Source organism: Halyomorpha halys, unplaced genomic scaffold (assembly GCF_000696795.3).
Source record: "Halyomorpha halys isolate HHAL.00 unplaced genomic scaffold, Hhal_1.1 Scaffold533.1, whole genome shotgun sequence".
NCBI lineage: Eukaryota > Metazoa > Arthropoda > Insecta > Hemiptera > Pentatomidae > Halyomorpha > Halyomorpha halys.
In genome coordinates, this window is record NW_027108067.1 from 1,108,491 (window position 1) to 1,125,913 (window position 17,423).

Genomic DNA, 17,423 nt, shown 5'->3' on the forward strand with positions numbered 1-17,423 from the left:
AATATACACATTAAACATAAAAATACACTAATATATTCCATATTTGCAAAATTGTAAAACAGAATTATTAAGGGGGAATGGTTAGGTCTACAAATGTTTGTACTATACTATTATACTAATGGTAAGTTCCGTTTCGAGGATGTTTTACATAGCTCTATTTTTCTTTGTTTTAGAAGCATTTTTCTAATAATGATAGTATAGATACTATTATTATTCCCTTCAGAGTAATAATACAGACAATAAAAAATGGGCTCTAGTATCTTGGAGTAGAAAGAATAAAAAAATAAAATCTGGAGGGTCCGATAATGAAAAACCTATCATAAGCTACTGTTCAGTGGCCCAATATATATAGATCGAAAGACCAAGAATGAGTATTGTAAGAATGAAGGAGGATTTTAATTAAAGATCAGAGAACTATGATGGATGGCCGGATGGGATAAATTGATAAAGGAACGATGCCAGGAAACGCTTAAAGCAGTAGGATGGTTAAAGCCACTTCAACTGTTCAAAATATTGGGAGATAAGAGAGTCCATGGGAATCTCAAAGATGAAACATACAAAGCAATTAAATAAACGTTTCAGTTGAATTCCCTAGAGAAACCCCTCATTTACCATACAATAGTTGTACAAAAGTGTGGAAATATCAAAGTGACTAAGAGCCTGCGAGTAAACCAGTTTTAAACCACTTAGAATCAGAAGCGCTGTAATTTTTGATGAACATTGGTCAATGAGCCATTAAATTACAGATGCACACAGCCCACTTTAATTGTATAGATATGTACATGTGAAAACATGGCTAATTTGCACAATATAATTACCAGAATGCACTTAGGAAGTTAAATATAATTCCCACCAGCTGTTATCAAGTTTTTTCTTAAGTTATTACCTAATTGAGTCTTTCCAACAAAAAAAAAATTGTAAGATACTTTGGGTAGAATAACCAGGCGCCCTTCAAAGCAAAGGTAAGTTCATAAAATCAAGAAAGAGAAAAAAGAAAGAAGTGGGAAGAACAATATAAAGGTTCATGCACTCTGCAATAGAAAAGAATTGAAAGTAATTCCTGCCTATATTTTCATGAAAGCAGATATTGAGGAAAAATACGCCCATATATTTGAAATAGGATCCAAAATAGAAATGGAGTCTTTTACTAATTATCGAATAGAGGAAAGAATGTAAAACATGAAATATTTATTACATTATGTTTAATTTTTACTTTTCAATTTATTTATAAAATACTTTTTTAAGTAGAAATATTTTGCTTTTGAATCTTTACGATGAGTTGTTCATTATTTAATATATCTTCTATTATAACATAACACAATCAAGTAGCAATAAGAAATTGTTAACCATTAAATTTCAGAAAAGGATATTTTATTTTCTAATTTGCATTATTCGAACCACTGAAATTTCACATGGGCATTTATGGATGTATACTAACAAAAATTGGATTTCACGTCACAAATTCCGTAGTAAGAAAATAACGTTACCTATATACAGAACACCAAACAGATGCAGCTGATATCCAGAACATTTGCTGGGGAGTGTAGTCTTGGAAGCCAGGGAGCCTGGGCTCTTCACCATTTTCTTCAACCCAGGCGAGGTAGGCTTTGTATGCTTCTTTTATACCACCATTATCAGCTATGTTTTCTCCTTGAGTATTAATTCCATTTAGCTAGATGAGAAAAAATGTCTTAGATATGCCATATAAATACTTTATCTATAATATATACATGATGAGGCGTTCAATGTTTTCCAAAGGTCATATGTTCTATATAACAACTTCTGGAAAAATTAATCACCCTTAAAACTCCAGTTATCCTTTATATATTTATTGTGTGACGTATTGGACCCTTTTTTCATTAATTTTCAAACATAATTCCAAGAAGCATAAATTAAACATTGACAAAAATGATAAAAATTATATAAACTATTTTTCTAAAATATAACTTTTTTTTTCAAAGATAGTTATCAATATTTACTTGAATCTCTATAATTAAAAAACACTAATATTATAAATTAGAATTTATATTAATCTTATAAAAACGTATAGTTATTACATAAAAATTTGCCTTTTTTTTAATTTTTTTTTTTAATAATTTTTGTAACATTATTTACATTAAATATATCAAGGTACATGTGCCTATATTAGACAGAACATAGTGCAGTTAGGGAAATGGAATTAAAATAAAATACTGCCGAGCTATGTTACATATTAAAAAGTAATAACTTAATTATTGAATTATATCAAATGTTTAAGATTTTCAATAAATAACCTTATTAAAGATATATTAATTACAATGACAAGAATGCTTAATTTGATGAAATACAGCTTATCAACAATTAGAAGAGTGTTCTGACATGAAGTAATTATCAAATTATAAATATTTTTTGTTTTCTCTCAATTATATCATAAAAAACTGTCATCAAAATTTTGGCCATGTAAATTTTTATGTTATAGTACTATCTTTTCAAAGGATGGATATCAGTTATAAAATATAATATAAATGTTTCTTTATTATAGTGAGTACTTTTTTAAAAAAAAGGTTGTTATTTAGAAAAAATATTTGCATAAAAATTGTATTTAATCATGATGACAATGTTTTATTTATATATTTATTATTATATACTTATTTATTGATTATAATTTATTATTCTAGGAATGAGGATTAAAAATGGGTTCAAAAAATCATCAGATGAATAAATAAAAGATAATTGAAGTTTTGAGGGTGTTTATTTTCCCCATAAGGTGTTATATACATGATGAAATGGAGAAATATCACTTTTGGTACTTCATTCTGAAGTAGTAGGATGGTATTAAGAATAAATTTTATTTCTGAAAATGAGTATAAGAATTTTATATTTCGTACCTTCATATTGACTTGACTGTCAGTGTAGTTTCCATACTGATTGATAATACATTTTGCCTTTTCTAAGTATTTGTCTTTTGTTTCAGAAGCCCACCAGTCAACCAAGTTCCCACTAGCATCAAACTGCCTTCCCTAATTAAATTATAAAGTTAATTGTATTAAAATAACCTTCATATGGATCTATGAGTGTCTATTAGCTAAATAGAAACATACCTGGTCATCAAAACCGTGGGTGATTTCATGCCCAATCACGAATCCAATAGCTCCATAGTTCATGTAACTCGGCCTTTTATTAGAAAAAAATATACCTTGCAAGATTCCAGCAGGGAATTCTAAAAATAATTGAAAATTTGAAGGCAAAACTTATTAGTTGTGGATGTCAATTCTAAACTAATACTAGAAATTTAGACTTAATATTGTATACAATAAATACTAAATAATTAAAAGATTTATTTAGTCCAATAATAATTTTATTTATATAATCAATGTATTTTAACTTTTCATTCATAAGAAATATTATCTTAAGTTTGACTGAATAAGAAATTGTGAACTATCATATTCTATTTTAGAGTATAAGGCAACAGAATGAAATACTAGATTAATATAAATATAATGCATAAAACTATTTGAACTATTAAACATTATAATTACATGTTTTGGAAGAGTTATTAATTATTAAATTAATGATTTTTTTTTAAATGGTTTTATTTTAGATGACATGTCTAACATGTCTGAGGCACTCGGTCAGAAAACATGGAACCTGAAAAAATTGAAACTTCACAGTGTTAAAATTTTTGTTAATTACAATGTTTTACTTTAAACCGAGAGTCACTTAGCGTAATTGAAAGTTAACATTATTCATTTAAAATATAAACTGACTAACAATATTTCTTTAACAAAATACCCAATCAACAAATTTTTAAAATAGACATGAGAGAAACCATGTTTTATGATTGAGTACCTCATATACAAATTCATTACATCAACATTTTGGGGTTTCGCCCCAAATTCAGGATCATACAATACAAATTGATTTGGTTAATTATATGGATTTACACATTTTAATATGTTAAAATAACAATAAATTATCAAATATATTAATGACAATTGAGGGACAATCCACTATTAAAGTGGAGATATTCACTATTGGGAGTCACTACAAACATATAAGTACTAAGAAAATTTTGCATTTCAAATAAATATTTAATTTTTAAATCTACCTTTTAAACAATAAATAAATCACTTACGGATAGAATTTTCTATGGAATTATAATAGGCATTGACAATTGTTGGCCTGCCATGAGAAAACCACTCAGTTTTGTTAACCAAATCACGGAGACGGCCAAAGTTAAACTCAAATGCAAACTTGGTTGTGTTGAGAACAGCTTCTAAGAAATCACCATCAGTAATTTCATACTGCCAGAAAAGAGAAAGAAAACATAAATTTATATAATACTCAAATATTAAATTTATAAATTATTAAAAAAAATAGATCAATTACCCCTGTATAGAACTTTTCCAGCTTATCATTTTCAAGAAGTTCATCTGGGTATGCTATGTGCTCTGTCATTGCTTTAGCCTTTGTAAGGGCATGCTCCCTAAAAAAATATTGAGTGTTGAAAAATACCATACTAAAAAAAAATCTTGAAACATACTATACTAAAAAATCTTGAAACATACTATACCAAAAAAATCTTGAAAAATACCATTCTAAAAATCTTAAAAAATACCGTACTAAAAAAATCTTGAAAAATACCATACTAAAAAAAATCTTGAAAATACCATACTAAAAAAAATCTTGGAAAATATAATACTAAAAAAATCTTGAAAAATACCATACTAAAAAAAAATCTTAAAAAATACAATACTAAAAAATCTTGAAAAATACCATACGAAATAAATCTTGAAAAATACTATAATAAATAAATCTTGAAAAATACTATAATAAAACAATCTTGAAAAATAACATACTAAAAAAAATCTTGAAAAACACCATACTAAAAAAAATCTTGAAAAATACCATACTAAAAAAAGGAGATAATCAGGGACGCGGTCAAGAATTTTCTTTTTGATCGCAGCCCAGACCAACTCCTACAAATTCATAAAGATTCAATTATCTATTTACATAAAAAAAACAACTCATTGGATTAGGAAATAATGGTCTGATTAATACTGACTGTAGGTTTAGAACAAAATAGCATCAATTACCTTGTTTCTTGATCCATCCAATCCACTGCTTCAAGAATTTTGTACATTTCCTCTCTAATCCTTCTAACTAAATCAAGAGCATTTTTCTTAGCTTCTTCATCAAAGTATCTTTGAATATAAAGTGACCCAACAGCCAATGATAAGCTATAAAAAAAATTATCATTTCATTAGAATCAGTACAAATGTATTTAAAAAAATAATAATGTTAGACCAAATGAAGATGAAGATAAATGCAAGAACTTAGTCGAAGAGCTTTCCCTCTGTAAAAACTAACCTAGAGCCTGCATGATCGACACATTCCTTCCACCTGGCTTCCCTTTCAGTACTACCAGAGACGGCGGTGTAGTATTCAAGTTGTCGATTTCTGTATTTTTCAGGCATATAACTGACTACGCTGCTAGCAGCTCTCCAAAGCATGTAGTTTGCCACGACCCTTCATGAGAAAAAAATTCATCATTATAAAATACAGAATGTTCAATATTTAACAAATTGTAAATCATTTGAAGTATCATGGTTTAATGTTAGAAATAATTATATTCTCATACCTCTTGGGTGTTTGCTCAAGTATCTTTTCTAAGCTGGTTATATAAGATGGAACTTCTACGATAACAGGCTCATCTTCATCAATGCTAACCTTTGCTGGAAGGATTTTAGATATATAGTCTCTCCATGGAATTGATGGGAATTTGGCTTGCAGCTCTCGAACTGTCATTTTGTTATAAAGTAATGTGGCATTCCTCTTTTTCTCCATTGGTAAGGAAATCTGAAAAATAATGGAATTGTTAAAATGTTTTCACCAGGTAAAAACCCTACAGCCAAAATTGTGTGTTACTTACATTGGCCAGTCCCATTTCAAAGTCCAAAACCATGTCCATCTCTTTCTTTGCCCGTTCAGGATCTGCCCCCATTAATACAGCCATATCCACCATGTATTTGGCATAGGCGGATACCAACCTGTTTTCACGTCCCTTGATGAAGAACTCTCTGTTCAGTGATAATGACCCTTGATCCAACTGTAAAAAATGAGTTATTGTTGAAATTATAGATATAAAAAAAAGTACATATAGTTGAGCTATTTGGTGTATATAACAAAGCCTAGTAGTTTTTGATTAGGGTTAGAGGATAGACTTAGGAGATTTTGAGTTTGGAATAAGAATTTTTGTTTGTTTAAGTCATGCTGAAATTGCTAAGTTAGTATGATTAAATGATTTTTCCATCAAATAAAAATGATAAGTAGTCAGATATTATTATTGAAAAAAAGAACCTAAAGTTAAGTTTATATGTACAAAAAAAAAATAAAACCACAATATATTTCAATGTATGTGCACTAAAAATAAAAATACTTGTATTTGCTGTATATAAATTATAAATGATGTATATATTTATACATATCACTATGGTGTTCAAGTACTGACAAATCTTATAAGGAGAAAAAAATATTTTCTTTTGGCCATATTTAGATTTTTTTTTTTCTAACCTATTTATTTATTTTCAATCAATTACAATTATATACATTTTACTTAGCCTAAGAAAATTATATATACACATATTTACATTATATCTTGTTTTGCTTGATGGCATTATAAGATAAAGAAAAAATATTGTCCGCTGAAGGCGGTTTATACATTTAGTGGCTTGGTGGCGGGGGCTAACATAGAATGGGGAGGGACCATTCCGGCTGGTGAACCATATTTAGAATAAGTTCATAAAGTTTAAGTGGACAACATTAAACAGAAAGGAATGAATCCACATAGTAACTGAATTGAGAAAAATGGATTTAAATGTTGATAAAGAATGTAATAAAATTATGTCTTATAATCAGTACACTTATAAAAAAAAAATCCACTAACAGCATATTAAAGGGGTTCTATTTTATGGAAAGATGGTTCCTCAAACATTTTCAAATACTGAGATATTATAAATTTTTGTGGATTCAGTGCTTTCCTGATTAGTTCATAGATGGTGTTACTGTGTGGGTAAGAGTTGAGTCTTTTGTTCAGGATTTGGAGTTTTACTTCAGGGATAATATGAAGGCTGTCCAGAAAGTAACAGATATTTTGAAATAAACAATTTGCAAATTGAAAAACTCAAAGTTTATTGTATACATTTGAAAGGTACACTCTTAAGCTATTTTTCTATATAATCGCCATTCAAATTGAGACATTTATCATACTGTGGCACAAGTTTCTCAATACTCTCTCTGACGAAATCTACCACCTGTGATTTCAACCACTGGCATGCAGTTCGGCGTCAGTATCAAAGCGTTGTTTACCGAGCCATTTTTTCATCTCTGGGAAGAGGTGGTAATCGCTCGGTGCCAAATCCGGGCTGTCTGGTGTATGGTCAAACACATCCTATTCAAAACCATTCAAGAGTGACCGGGGATGATTGGCCGTGTGTGAATGTGCGTTGTGAAAAAACAACACCTTGGAGCTAAGTTTTCCCCAACACTTATTTTGTATGGCGTGCCGTATCTTTCTTAGTGTTTCACAATACCTTTCTGAGTTGATTGTTGCTCCACATTTCAGAAAATCAACGAGAAGCATTCCCTTGGAGTCCCAAAACACAGTAGCCATGACATTTCTTCCTGATAGCGTTTGCTAACACTTTTGTGGTTTCTTGGGAGAATATGTGTGCACCCATTCCATCGACTGCTGTTTTGTTTCACAGTTGACATGCTTGACCCAAGTCTCATCCCCAGTTACGATATGATCCAGAACTGCATTACCATTTGTGCTGTATTCTTGGAGAAAGGTCAGTGCTGCAGCCAGTCTCTGTTTCTTATGGTCTGCTGTTAGGATTTTCGGAACTCACCGAGCACAAAATTGGTGGTTACTAAGCTTCTTTACCACAAATTGATGCACCAAACTCCGTGAAATTTGGGGAAAATGTTTTGACAGTTCTGTCATCATAAAAAGATGGTTTTCATGAATTTTGTCATTGATTTGTTGGCCAGGTCATCAGTCACAAGGCTATGCCTACCACTGCAGTCCTCATTGTGAACACTGGTAAGGCCATTTTTAAAATCAATGCACCATTGCCTCACTCGGCTTTCACTCATTATCTCCTGCCTGTAAACATCACAAAGCTGGCGATAAATTTCAATTGGTGTGTTGTTTCGAATAAACAAAAACCAAATCCGAGACCGCACTTCACAAGTGAGTGGCGGGATTTTCTATTGCAGGGCATACTAGAAACATTTTGACGACTCACAGAGAGCAAAGTGAGGAACTCACAGTCCTCACGCTACAACAGCTATGTTGTAACAATGTAGGAACATTCAGACACCAAGATGGTGGCTCTACCTCCCCCCATCGCGACGATAGGCCAAAATGTCTGTTACTTTCTGGACAGCCCTTGTAATATAGCTCTAACTCATATTTTTGAAATTTCAGGGTTATTCTATTTTGTAGAATGTTGTTTAATAATGAAGGACTTTGGTCAGAAGAATACTTCTTTAATTCATATATAAAGTATGTTTTTTTTTAACTTCCATATTAAAGCTTCTCTAATTTTGAACTTACAAGAATTGAAGACTACAGGAGGAAAATGAGGTCTCTCACATTTGCTTCAACGTTGAAGAGAATAAATTTTACCTTGGAAATGCCATTATTTACACATTTTTCTCTTGTTTCCGCTTTATTATAGTGTCTGCCATCCAAAAATCCATAGTTACTCATTTTGGAAAAAAAGTAAATTACCTAGTTTTTCCTCTGTAGTCTTCAATTATTGAATAATACATTATAAATTAACTCAATTAATTTTAATACTGCATACTAGAAACATTTACTCACATCAATTATCCTATAAGTGGTGTTCTTATAATCGACAGACACACTAAAGTCTATTATATAATCAACAGATAGTCCTGCATTTCTGAACTTGTAGACTGTTTCCCTCCAATCAAACATTCCATCTTCCCAAGCATCACCTTCAAGAACTGGCCACCCACCAAGAGTCTTCAGCAGCTGCCTAACGTTTTCTTCACCGTTAGCCTCAATCCTGCCTAAAATTAATGATATTCATGTAAAATTTGTGGATTGATAGAAACACAAAAATAAGGATTCATGTAAGCTGCTTAATTTTGCCACATTTTCAGCCAAATTCTTTTCTATCAATAACCTTGGGATCCCAATAAAGTAGAATCTTTAAAAATTCTTTTGAAAAATCTTATATATAAATGCATTAGACTCCTAGGCATTAGAAGTGAAACTTTTTAGATTTTAGCATTTGTTGATTGAAATTTCATGGAGGAAAATCTCTCTTAATTAAATGAAATATATCTTTTATTCCATATTATTTAATAAATACTTTATGGAATGAGAAAGGGAAGCATTTCACTTATTGTCTGATTCAGACTAATGAGTTCTACCGTACCTAAAGACATTTATTTAAATTCTGTTATAATACTTATATATACTTAATAATATAAATACTGAATTGCTTAATAATATTAAAATTGTTCAATGGATTATTTTCTATCAAAATTTGGTAGGATGTGAAAAAACATTTTAATCTAAGCATATTTAATCTGAAAAAAAGAAGTACTTTTTAAACAACAATGACTCTATTAATTTAATCATTCTTATTTCCTTTGAATAAGACATCTGTTTTCAGTTTAACAAAAAGTCCAAGATTTTTTTTTTTTAATTTATATAATGGGTGGTTTTTTTTAAATTTATTCAATTTCACTGCCTAGGGATAGTGACATAAAGGTATAAAAACAGAAGAAATAACAAGCATAAAATTTATATACACTTTAATCATTTTACATATTAGATGATCTTGTACTTACTTTTGTTCATGCAAATACCATATAATGTTTTAGCATAAGTAATTGGTCTCAATTCTCCTGGCATAATCTTTTCTTCTAGAATGGTCCTTAGTTGAAGTTGGAGGTCATCACTAATGACTGAGAAAGTGGACAAGGAAGATTTATCATCAGGGATCATCTTCTTGCGGAATTTGCCACAAGCGAATTGATAAAAGTCGTCACAGGGAGATGCTTCAAGGTCCATACTTTTAAGCAACATTGAAGCTAAAATAAATTAACAGCATTAAGTTTTAGATTGGTACGTCAATTTATCTGATACAGATATTCAGTCATAAACATGAAATAATACCTGTGTGTATACAACCATCGCTGAGGCATATTTTCGACTGGGGTTTCTGAGGAATAAAATTTTTTGTTGCGTTTCCATCAGCATCGATTGAAGAAGACATTGTAGGAAGGGCCTCTAAAAAGAAGAAAAGTATTAAATAAATAAAAATGATTAAAATATGGAATATCAGTTACAATGCTAGTATTAATTTTTTTATTTACTGTTAATTTAATCTACCATATTAATTTTATGATTGAAGTTCATAATTAACAGCTAAAAATTAACTGCAATTTCCAATAATTTAATTTACACATTGGCATATTTGAAGATCAGCTTACCACTTATCAAGTTATGACTAATTTTGTTTGAAACATTTATCATAAAACTTCTCACTAAATGGTTTTATGATGAATTTTTACAGAACAGAACTTGTATATACAAGTTCTTTACAAAAAGTGTTTAGAATAGTTCTTATTTTAAATGTTCTAATGATGAAATTATTGAATACTATAAAAATTATACTACAATAATAGTTAAAGTATTTTATAAATAATATTATATAAAATTATAACGTAAAAGAATAACGAAATTATAACGTAAAAGAAATTATAACGTTCTCATAAGAATTTTCTAGTAAAAGTCTAATAAAAAAGTTATTTCATTTACAGTTTCAAATTCAAAGATTAAGAATAAGTGAGAACAAGAACATTTTCTAAATAAAAGAATGTAGTTATTTCGGAATCTCGGTAATAAGGAAATCTCTCTCATAACTAATATAAAAAAAATTGACACATTCTACTTATAGAGGGCTTCCCTTTTCCCTTGATATTCATATAAGATTGGAAAAGTGATTATGGTCTAAACAATATTCGATAAAGTCATAATTGAAACAAATAAAATATGAACTTCATAAAAAGTTTAAAAATATAGGACTATAGATAATGAACTGAAAAGTATTGCCTAGCTGCTTTCTTTAGGTTGTTTTATACACCTAATTTTAAACCATCGCTTATGATTTTCTCATTAAATAATTCTTTTGTAGTCAATCATAATTTAGTTTTTAATTTCAAAATACATTGTTTCAAATCTTATTAACTTTTGCAGTTTATTTTTTATCTAACATAGCACAAATATATATTATAAGACATTATATGTGTAGGTAATAAAATTAACAAGTTTCTGATAAACATTCTAGAATGAAAGTTGAATTTATAGGTTATGTAGTACTATTTCTGTGAATTTTAGTCACCTACAAACTACGGTTCCTTTCATTTGGCCTATCTATATTTGGCTCCTTCTTATAATGAAAATGGAGTAAACCGAATGTAATATCCTTGAAAAATCAAAAGAACAACCAGCGTTTGTTAGTTTTTTAGTTTACTAGGCATTAGTACAAGTCTTGGATTTGGGCAAGTCGCAAACATGTAGATCCAGCATAAGAGACTCTAGGTCTGTTCCAACAACCACTTCTGACTATCTAGAACTGTACGGACAATGCGCAGTACAGGATTTGGGAAGGGAAAACAATACTACACATGCTCCGTAAAGTTCCGGACAGTCAGAAATAGTCTGTTGGAACACACCTTCTGAGCCTAGGCTTTTGGAAGCAGTGATAAGTGCCAAAGGTGTGCACATGATAAAATAAAATTATAATTTAAATAATATAATTTAAATAATAAATTAAATAAAAAAATATTTAAGAATTGCTAGAGTGTAATCGATCAGATTAAGTGATCAAATTAATTATAGAAATTGGCTATGTATTTTTTAAAAGTACATTTTTGTGCTATTATATATATTTTTTATCTGTTGTAATTTATATTAAAAAAAAAATAAAATGATCCAATACTTTTTATTACAGCCAAAAAAAAAAAAAAAAAAGAAATAGGTGTGCAAATACTTTTTTTGTCTATGGTACATTCAGGCGCGAAACGGTATCAATACTCATGGACTATATTAAATGAGCGTTCGGTCGTAAAACATGGTAAGTACAAAATGACAGCTTTTAAAATGTTAAATTTGTTGATGATATCTATATTTTACCTTTAACCAGTAGTAACATACCATAATTTAATATCAACATTATTGTTTTAAGAAAACAAACTTCCTAAAGAGTCTTTAAACAATTTATAATATCGGCCTTGAAAAAATCGACGATGCAAAAACTTAAATTCAGTTACCATGTTTTACGACCGAAGGCCTCAAATAATTTTTGTTGCTCATATCGCAAGTGATGAGAATTGTGTTAGCGGCAGTGTTTTGTTTAGTTCCAAGCGCTAATTGAGGTGTTCATTTTAAAATTCACCCAAATCAGTTGTTTTCACCTGGACGAAGGTGGATTTTGGAAATAAACGGCTCAATTTTTACACTATTTTACCTTGGAGGAAGGAGTATTTTATCCAGGTAAGACTAAAGTTATGATATAATTTGGAGAAATTAATGGAATGTATTGGATTTCATTTTGATAATAAATATTTTGTTCTGGTTACTTGATTATTTTTTAAATTCAATCTTGCCAGCTTTCGTTCTTATGAAACAATTCCAGTCGATACAAAATAAATTTAATTTACGAATTAGTAAAATTTATGAGAGTTGGATTTAAACTCTGGACGTCCTTGTTCCAAGTTTTACTTATATTTTATTTTATTTTTATATCTGCTTTTCTTTACTAGTGGCGAATAAAAAAAAAAAAAAAAAATCGATTTTATTTTGAATTAAACTTATTCCAAACAGTAACGCTGTTTTTTAATGTAATAACTTCAATGATATAGGAAGCGGTTCTCAAACCTTTTCCCCCTCTTCACAATTCTAGGGCTAAAAAAAATTCGTGGCACCCTTGTCGAGTTACAAAAAAATAAATATGTAAGCTTCATTATCCTTACAAAGGTTGAATATGTAGGAAAAGAAGAAAAAAAAAATAGTGTGAAGTAAATGCTGGTACGCAATGTATCTTTGGTAATTTAATTTTAATTTTTTTTTGTTGTAATATTTTGATAAAGTGGTATTCGCTTGCGGTACACTGACATACGTTTGGTGCACCACAGTGATGAGAATTTGGGGAATCACACTTTGGGGACCGCTGATCTACAGTACGATCCATGGTAACTCCCACCGGAATGTCATTAAAACCAAAAATGGACATTTAGATTCGTTGTGTATGGACAATATTAATGGATAACCAAACCATTTTGAAATCCGATTATTCAAAATTGGACAGAAAGTTGTGGGAAGGTTCCTGAGTGCTTCGTTCATATCGTGAATTTCATTTAATAGTCTGGCTGGGTGGACCCCAGGAGAGCTTTAGAATAAATAATTCTATTAGGAAGATAATTTTCCTTGCTCGCCGGTCATCTGTAAGTAAGTCCTTGTATCTTTTTTATCCCTGATAAAGCCGTTTTCAAAGGAGCAATGATTAATTTCAATTCTAAGTAGGTTGGTAAGTGAAAGGAGTGATGCCCTCTCTGCATCGTAATTTCTTTATTATGAAAAATGTATTCATACTCTTTTAGTAGGAAATTAATTCTTTCTTTTCAACTTTAATTGTTTTTGTGTTTGTTATTCCATCCCATTTTCCACCATCTTGGAACAAAACATTGTTTCTATGAAAAAAATAACTTTCGGAAATTTTGCTCTTTCGTCCGTTTCAACAATAACAATTCAGTTATTATTATTTTAATGGCTATTCTATGAACTATTGGAGGATGCCTTTTCACATCTTTGTATCTCCATCAGTTATAAACAGCTTTTATTTATTTTTTAAATTTTATATAGGTTTATTGAATATTGACTACCATAATTTTATCAAGATAATTTAATTTATTTATTTATTTTTTTAAAATATTTATTTATTGCTATTTACAACTGTACATTATAATACATTTACTAAATCTGATCTAAGCTAAATTGGAGTGTTACAGACGTGTAGAGAAACTACCCATTGGTAGCACTCTAATTTAATTTATTAAATTATCTTTTTTTCAAACTTCTCGCATTAACTTCTTCCTCTGTATTTTTATTGGGTTAGGACGATATCTTTTCTTACGATACTCAGGTGCGATCGGTTTTTGTTATGACGAACTTTTTTTCATTAAAATTTTTACTTTTGAAAATTAAAAAAGTTTGATTGAGTGACAGTGTAAAAAAATCCAACGTATATTTCAGTTTCCAAATCCGTTCAAAGATCTGATCATAAAGAGAAATTTTAGATTATAATAGATGTAAGGCTGTTGCCCTCCCGCTTAAAAACTAGGTAAGTCAAACCATCTTGAAGACTTCCAAGAGTTCTGAAGAGTGTTCTAAGATTTTTGTTACTACATAAAAAACCGATTTTATAGATTTCACAAATTTCTGAAATGAATTTATTCTCACCATATTTGTAATTGGTTGAGTGTCCACTTTTGAGACCTCAAACATAACATTACGTCACTAAATGCAGCTTACCTCCTCAAGTCCAATAAAAAATAAAAATAACATCTTCAGTTTAATCGTGGAATATTATTTTATTATAATTGAATACACCATAAATGTAGAGTTAATTACTTACAAACGTGTGATAGTAAAGTAAAAATCTTAACGGCAGACTTTTGATTCCCATTCATTTTTTGTATGGACAATACAATCATTTTAGAAATTTTTGTAATCTAGAATATTAATTTATTTAAACATAGATGAAACATAGATCAATCGACCGTTCGATCTGAAAACATAAAAAAAATACGTTCGGTTCAAAATTGTTGTCTACGTCGCTCAACCAATCTTTTTTAAACATTTCAAAATTTATGAATTTATAGCTCAAATTTACTCCAAAAAAGTTTAAAGATGGCTGCTATCTTTTGTCTTATAAACACAATATTGTATCATACCTTCTAGCCCCAAGATAATCAATCACATAATAGCGTCCTTTTTTTGGTATGTTGGAGTTTTGATAAAATATCAAATTATTTTAATTTTAAAATCATTTCACCTGTAAGGAGTAGTATAACACCTAGTGTACAATGAGGTTAATTTAACTTCCCTTTGATTTTTATATGTTTAAATTCTAATTTCATGTGATAACGCTTGACTGGACTTTTAGCAGAGTATGTAATATGGAAGTTTAGCAGAGTAATGTGGGTGGCTTGATCATTTAAAATACTACTCACTGGGGAAGTTTCGCTTCGGTTGACGAAAAATATATTGAGGAGTAGTAAAACTGCAACGTTAAACTCCATGGCTACTATAGGACACTCAATTTTGTTATTATCAGATCTAAAAGGCTAGTTTATTATCAACGTAAAACGCTACCATGGCAACTAAACAACTGTTGACATTGAAAGTCAATCTTACAATAACAACGTGTAAATTTTCAAGTGCTTACTATATCGATGCACAAGCTTAAGTCTGTCAAATTTCATCAACTTATTTGTGGGTTTTAATTGTAAATTGTAATCAGAATTTAATCCATATAAACTTAATTAGTCTTTGAATAAATCGAAACTTTTATTAATTCAAGAAATTAATGAATATATATTTCAAGATGATATTAAATTGATTACAAATTACGATTAGCAAAAGAATAAGGACTAAATAAATATGACGGCTATGATAGCTCAAGAACCCGGTGTAAAAAAAGTCAATTATTTTACAGTAATTTTTTATTGATGAAAACTATGTATAATCACTAGTCAAAATTGATGAATCTGCCAACCATTCTGAGTGGGAATAAAAAATGGCAGCTGTTGTAAAGTTTAAACAAAATTAATTTTTCTTGTTAGAGTTCCATATCTTTAATAATACCTACAACACTAGAAAACCTAATAGAATACTATTTAAAGTAGAGTACATTTGTTAAAATATGTACCCTAATATCACGTAATTACGTTCAATATTTAACAAGTACAGTTTTTTAAAAAAGCAACATTTCATATCAAAAAAACGAATAATCAGTAGTTTTTAAAAATTAATTTTGGGAAAACTCTATCTCAGGAATCATTAGACGTACAGATTTCTATTAGCACTCAAATTGAAGCTAGTTGATTGTACTATAAAGTAGTTTATAAAGTTTATCTTCGTAGGAGTAGTAGTTTTTATGATATTTGACAAGATTAATTCACTAAATGTTGATTTATAATTGTTCAGATAAAAGTTATAAATTATAAAAAAATATATTTGAGGAACCATTAGATATATCTCATCAAGATTATAGTTATTATACTCCTACGAAGATAAACGTCATTACAAATGTCAACTACTTTATGGCACATTAAACTAGTTTTAATTTGAGTACTCATAGACATCTGAACGTCTAATGATTCCAGAGATATAGTTTTCAAAAACATTTAAACAAAACTAATGATTTTTTGTTATATTGTAATAAAATGTTGCTTTCTAAAGAACTGTATCCCGGGAAATATTGAACGTAATTTAGCTATATTAGGGCTCATATTTTAACAAATGTACTCCACTTTAAATGATGTCCTATTAGGTTTTCTAGTGTTGTAGGCATTTTTAAAGATATGGAACTCCAAAAGAAAAATTAATTTTGTTTAACCTTTGCAACAGCTGCCACCCCCCCCCACAATACTTGGCAGATCATCAATTTTGACAAGTAATTATACATAGTTTTCATCAAAGTAATAAAAAATTAGAGTGAAATAACTGTAGTTTTAAAGATATGGAGCTACATCCGAAAGAAAAGTTAATTTTTCTAACGTTTTGAAACAGCCGTAAATTTTTATTCCCAATAACTATAACTGGGAGTTATATATGTATAATATGAAATTGCATGTTTTGAAGTACTAGACAAAGTTGCATTTTTTGAGTTTGTAAATTTACGAATTTGTCTGTGATTTATGAAAAAAACAAACATATAATTTCAGGATAGTTACAATTAATATTTAGTTGAAGGTTCATCTTATGAGCTCAGTTATTTCTTTCTCGGTGACTTGATATAGTCTGGCCTACCAATTGCCACGATCTGTGGGATATTGAGATAAACGGAAATTTCTGTTATACATAGGAAATCACAAGTTGCTCCCTCTATGATACAGCTAAGTTCTTAAGCTTAAATTACGGTTAGAAAAAAAATGATTAGATTCTCGGGATTTCAGTTGATTTGAGATTTGACTTTTATTGAAAATACGAAATTCAAATCAACGTTTAAAAGTTTAGGTGAAGGTAGTTACTTTATTATTGATTTAATTATGTAAAAATATAATGAAAATAAAACAATAATAATGGCTCGAATCCCAAGATTCGATGCCGATAC

The 17,423-nt window shown here is 29.4% G+C and overlaps 1 protein-coding gene across 1 annotated transcript in view; it reads right to left on the reverse strand.

The window, feature by feature from the left end:
- Positions 1 to 17,423, reverse strand: part of Nep2 (Neprilysin 2) — a gene marked incomplete at its 5' end in the record, with an annotated part of 48,593 nt that overhangs the window by 1,014 nt on the left and 30,156 nt on the right. The window contains 12 exon segments of the mRNA XM_014425778.2: positions 1,488 to 1,672; positions 2,868 to 2,999; positions 3,081 to 3,199; positions 4,115 to 4,283; positions 4,369 to 4,465; positions 5,076 to 5,219; positions 5,350 to 5,508; positions 5,621 to 5,838; positions 5,912 to 6,088; positions 8,870 to 9,081; positions 9,871 to 10,113; positions 10,199 to 10,312. Of these exon segments, the coding sequence (XP_014281264.1) occupies positions 1,488 to 1,672; positions 2,868 to 2,999; positions 3,081 to 3,199; positions 4,115 to 4,283; positions 4,369 to 4,465; positions 5,076 to 5,219; positions 5,350 to 5,508; positions 5,621 to 5,838; positions 5,912 to 6,088; positions 8,870 to 9,081; positions 9,871 to 10,113; positions 10,199 to 10,312 (1,969 nt within the window).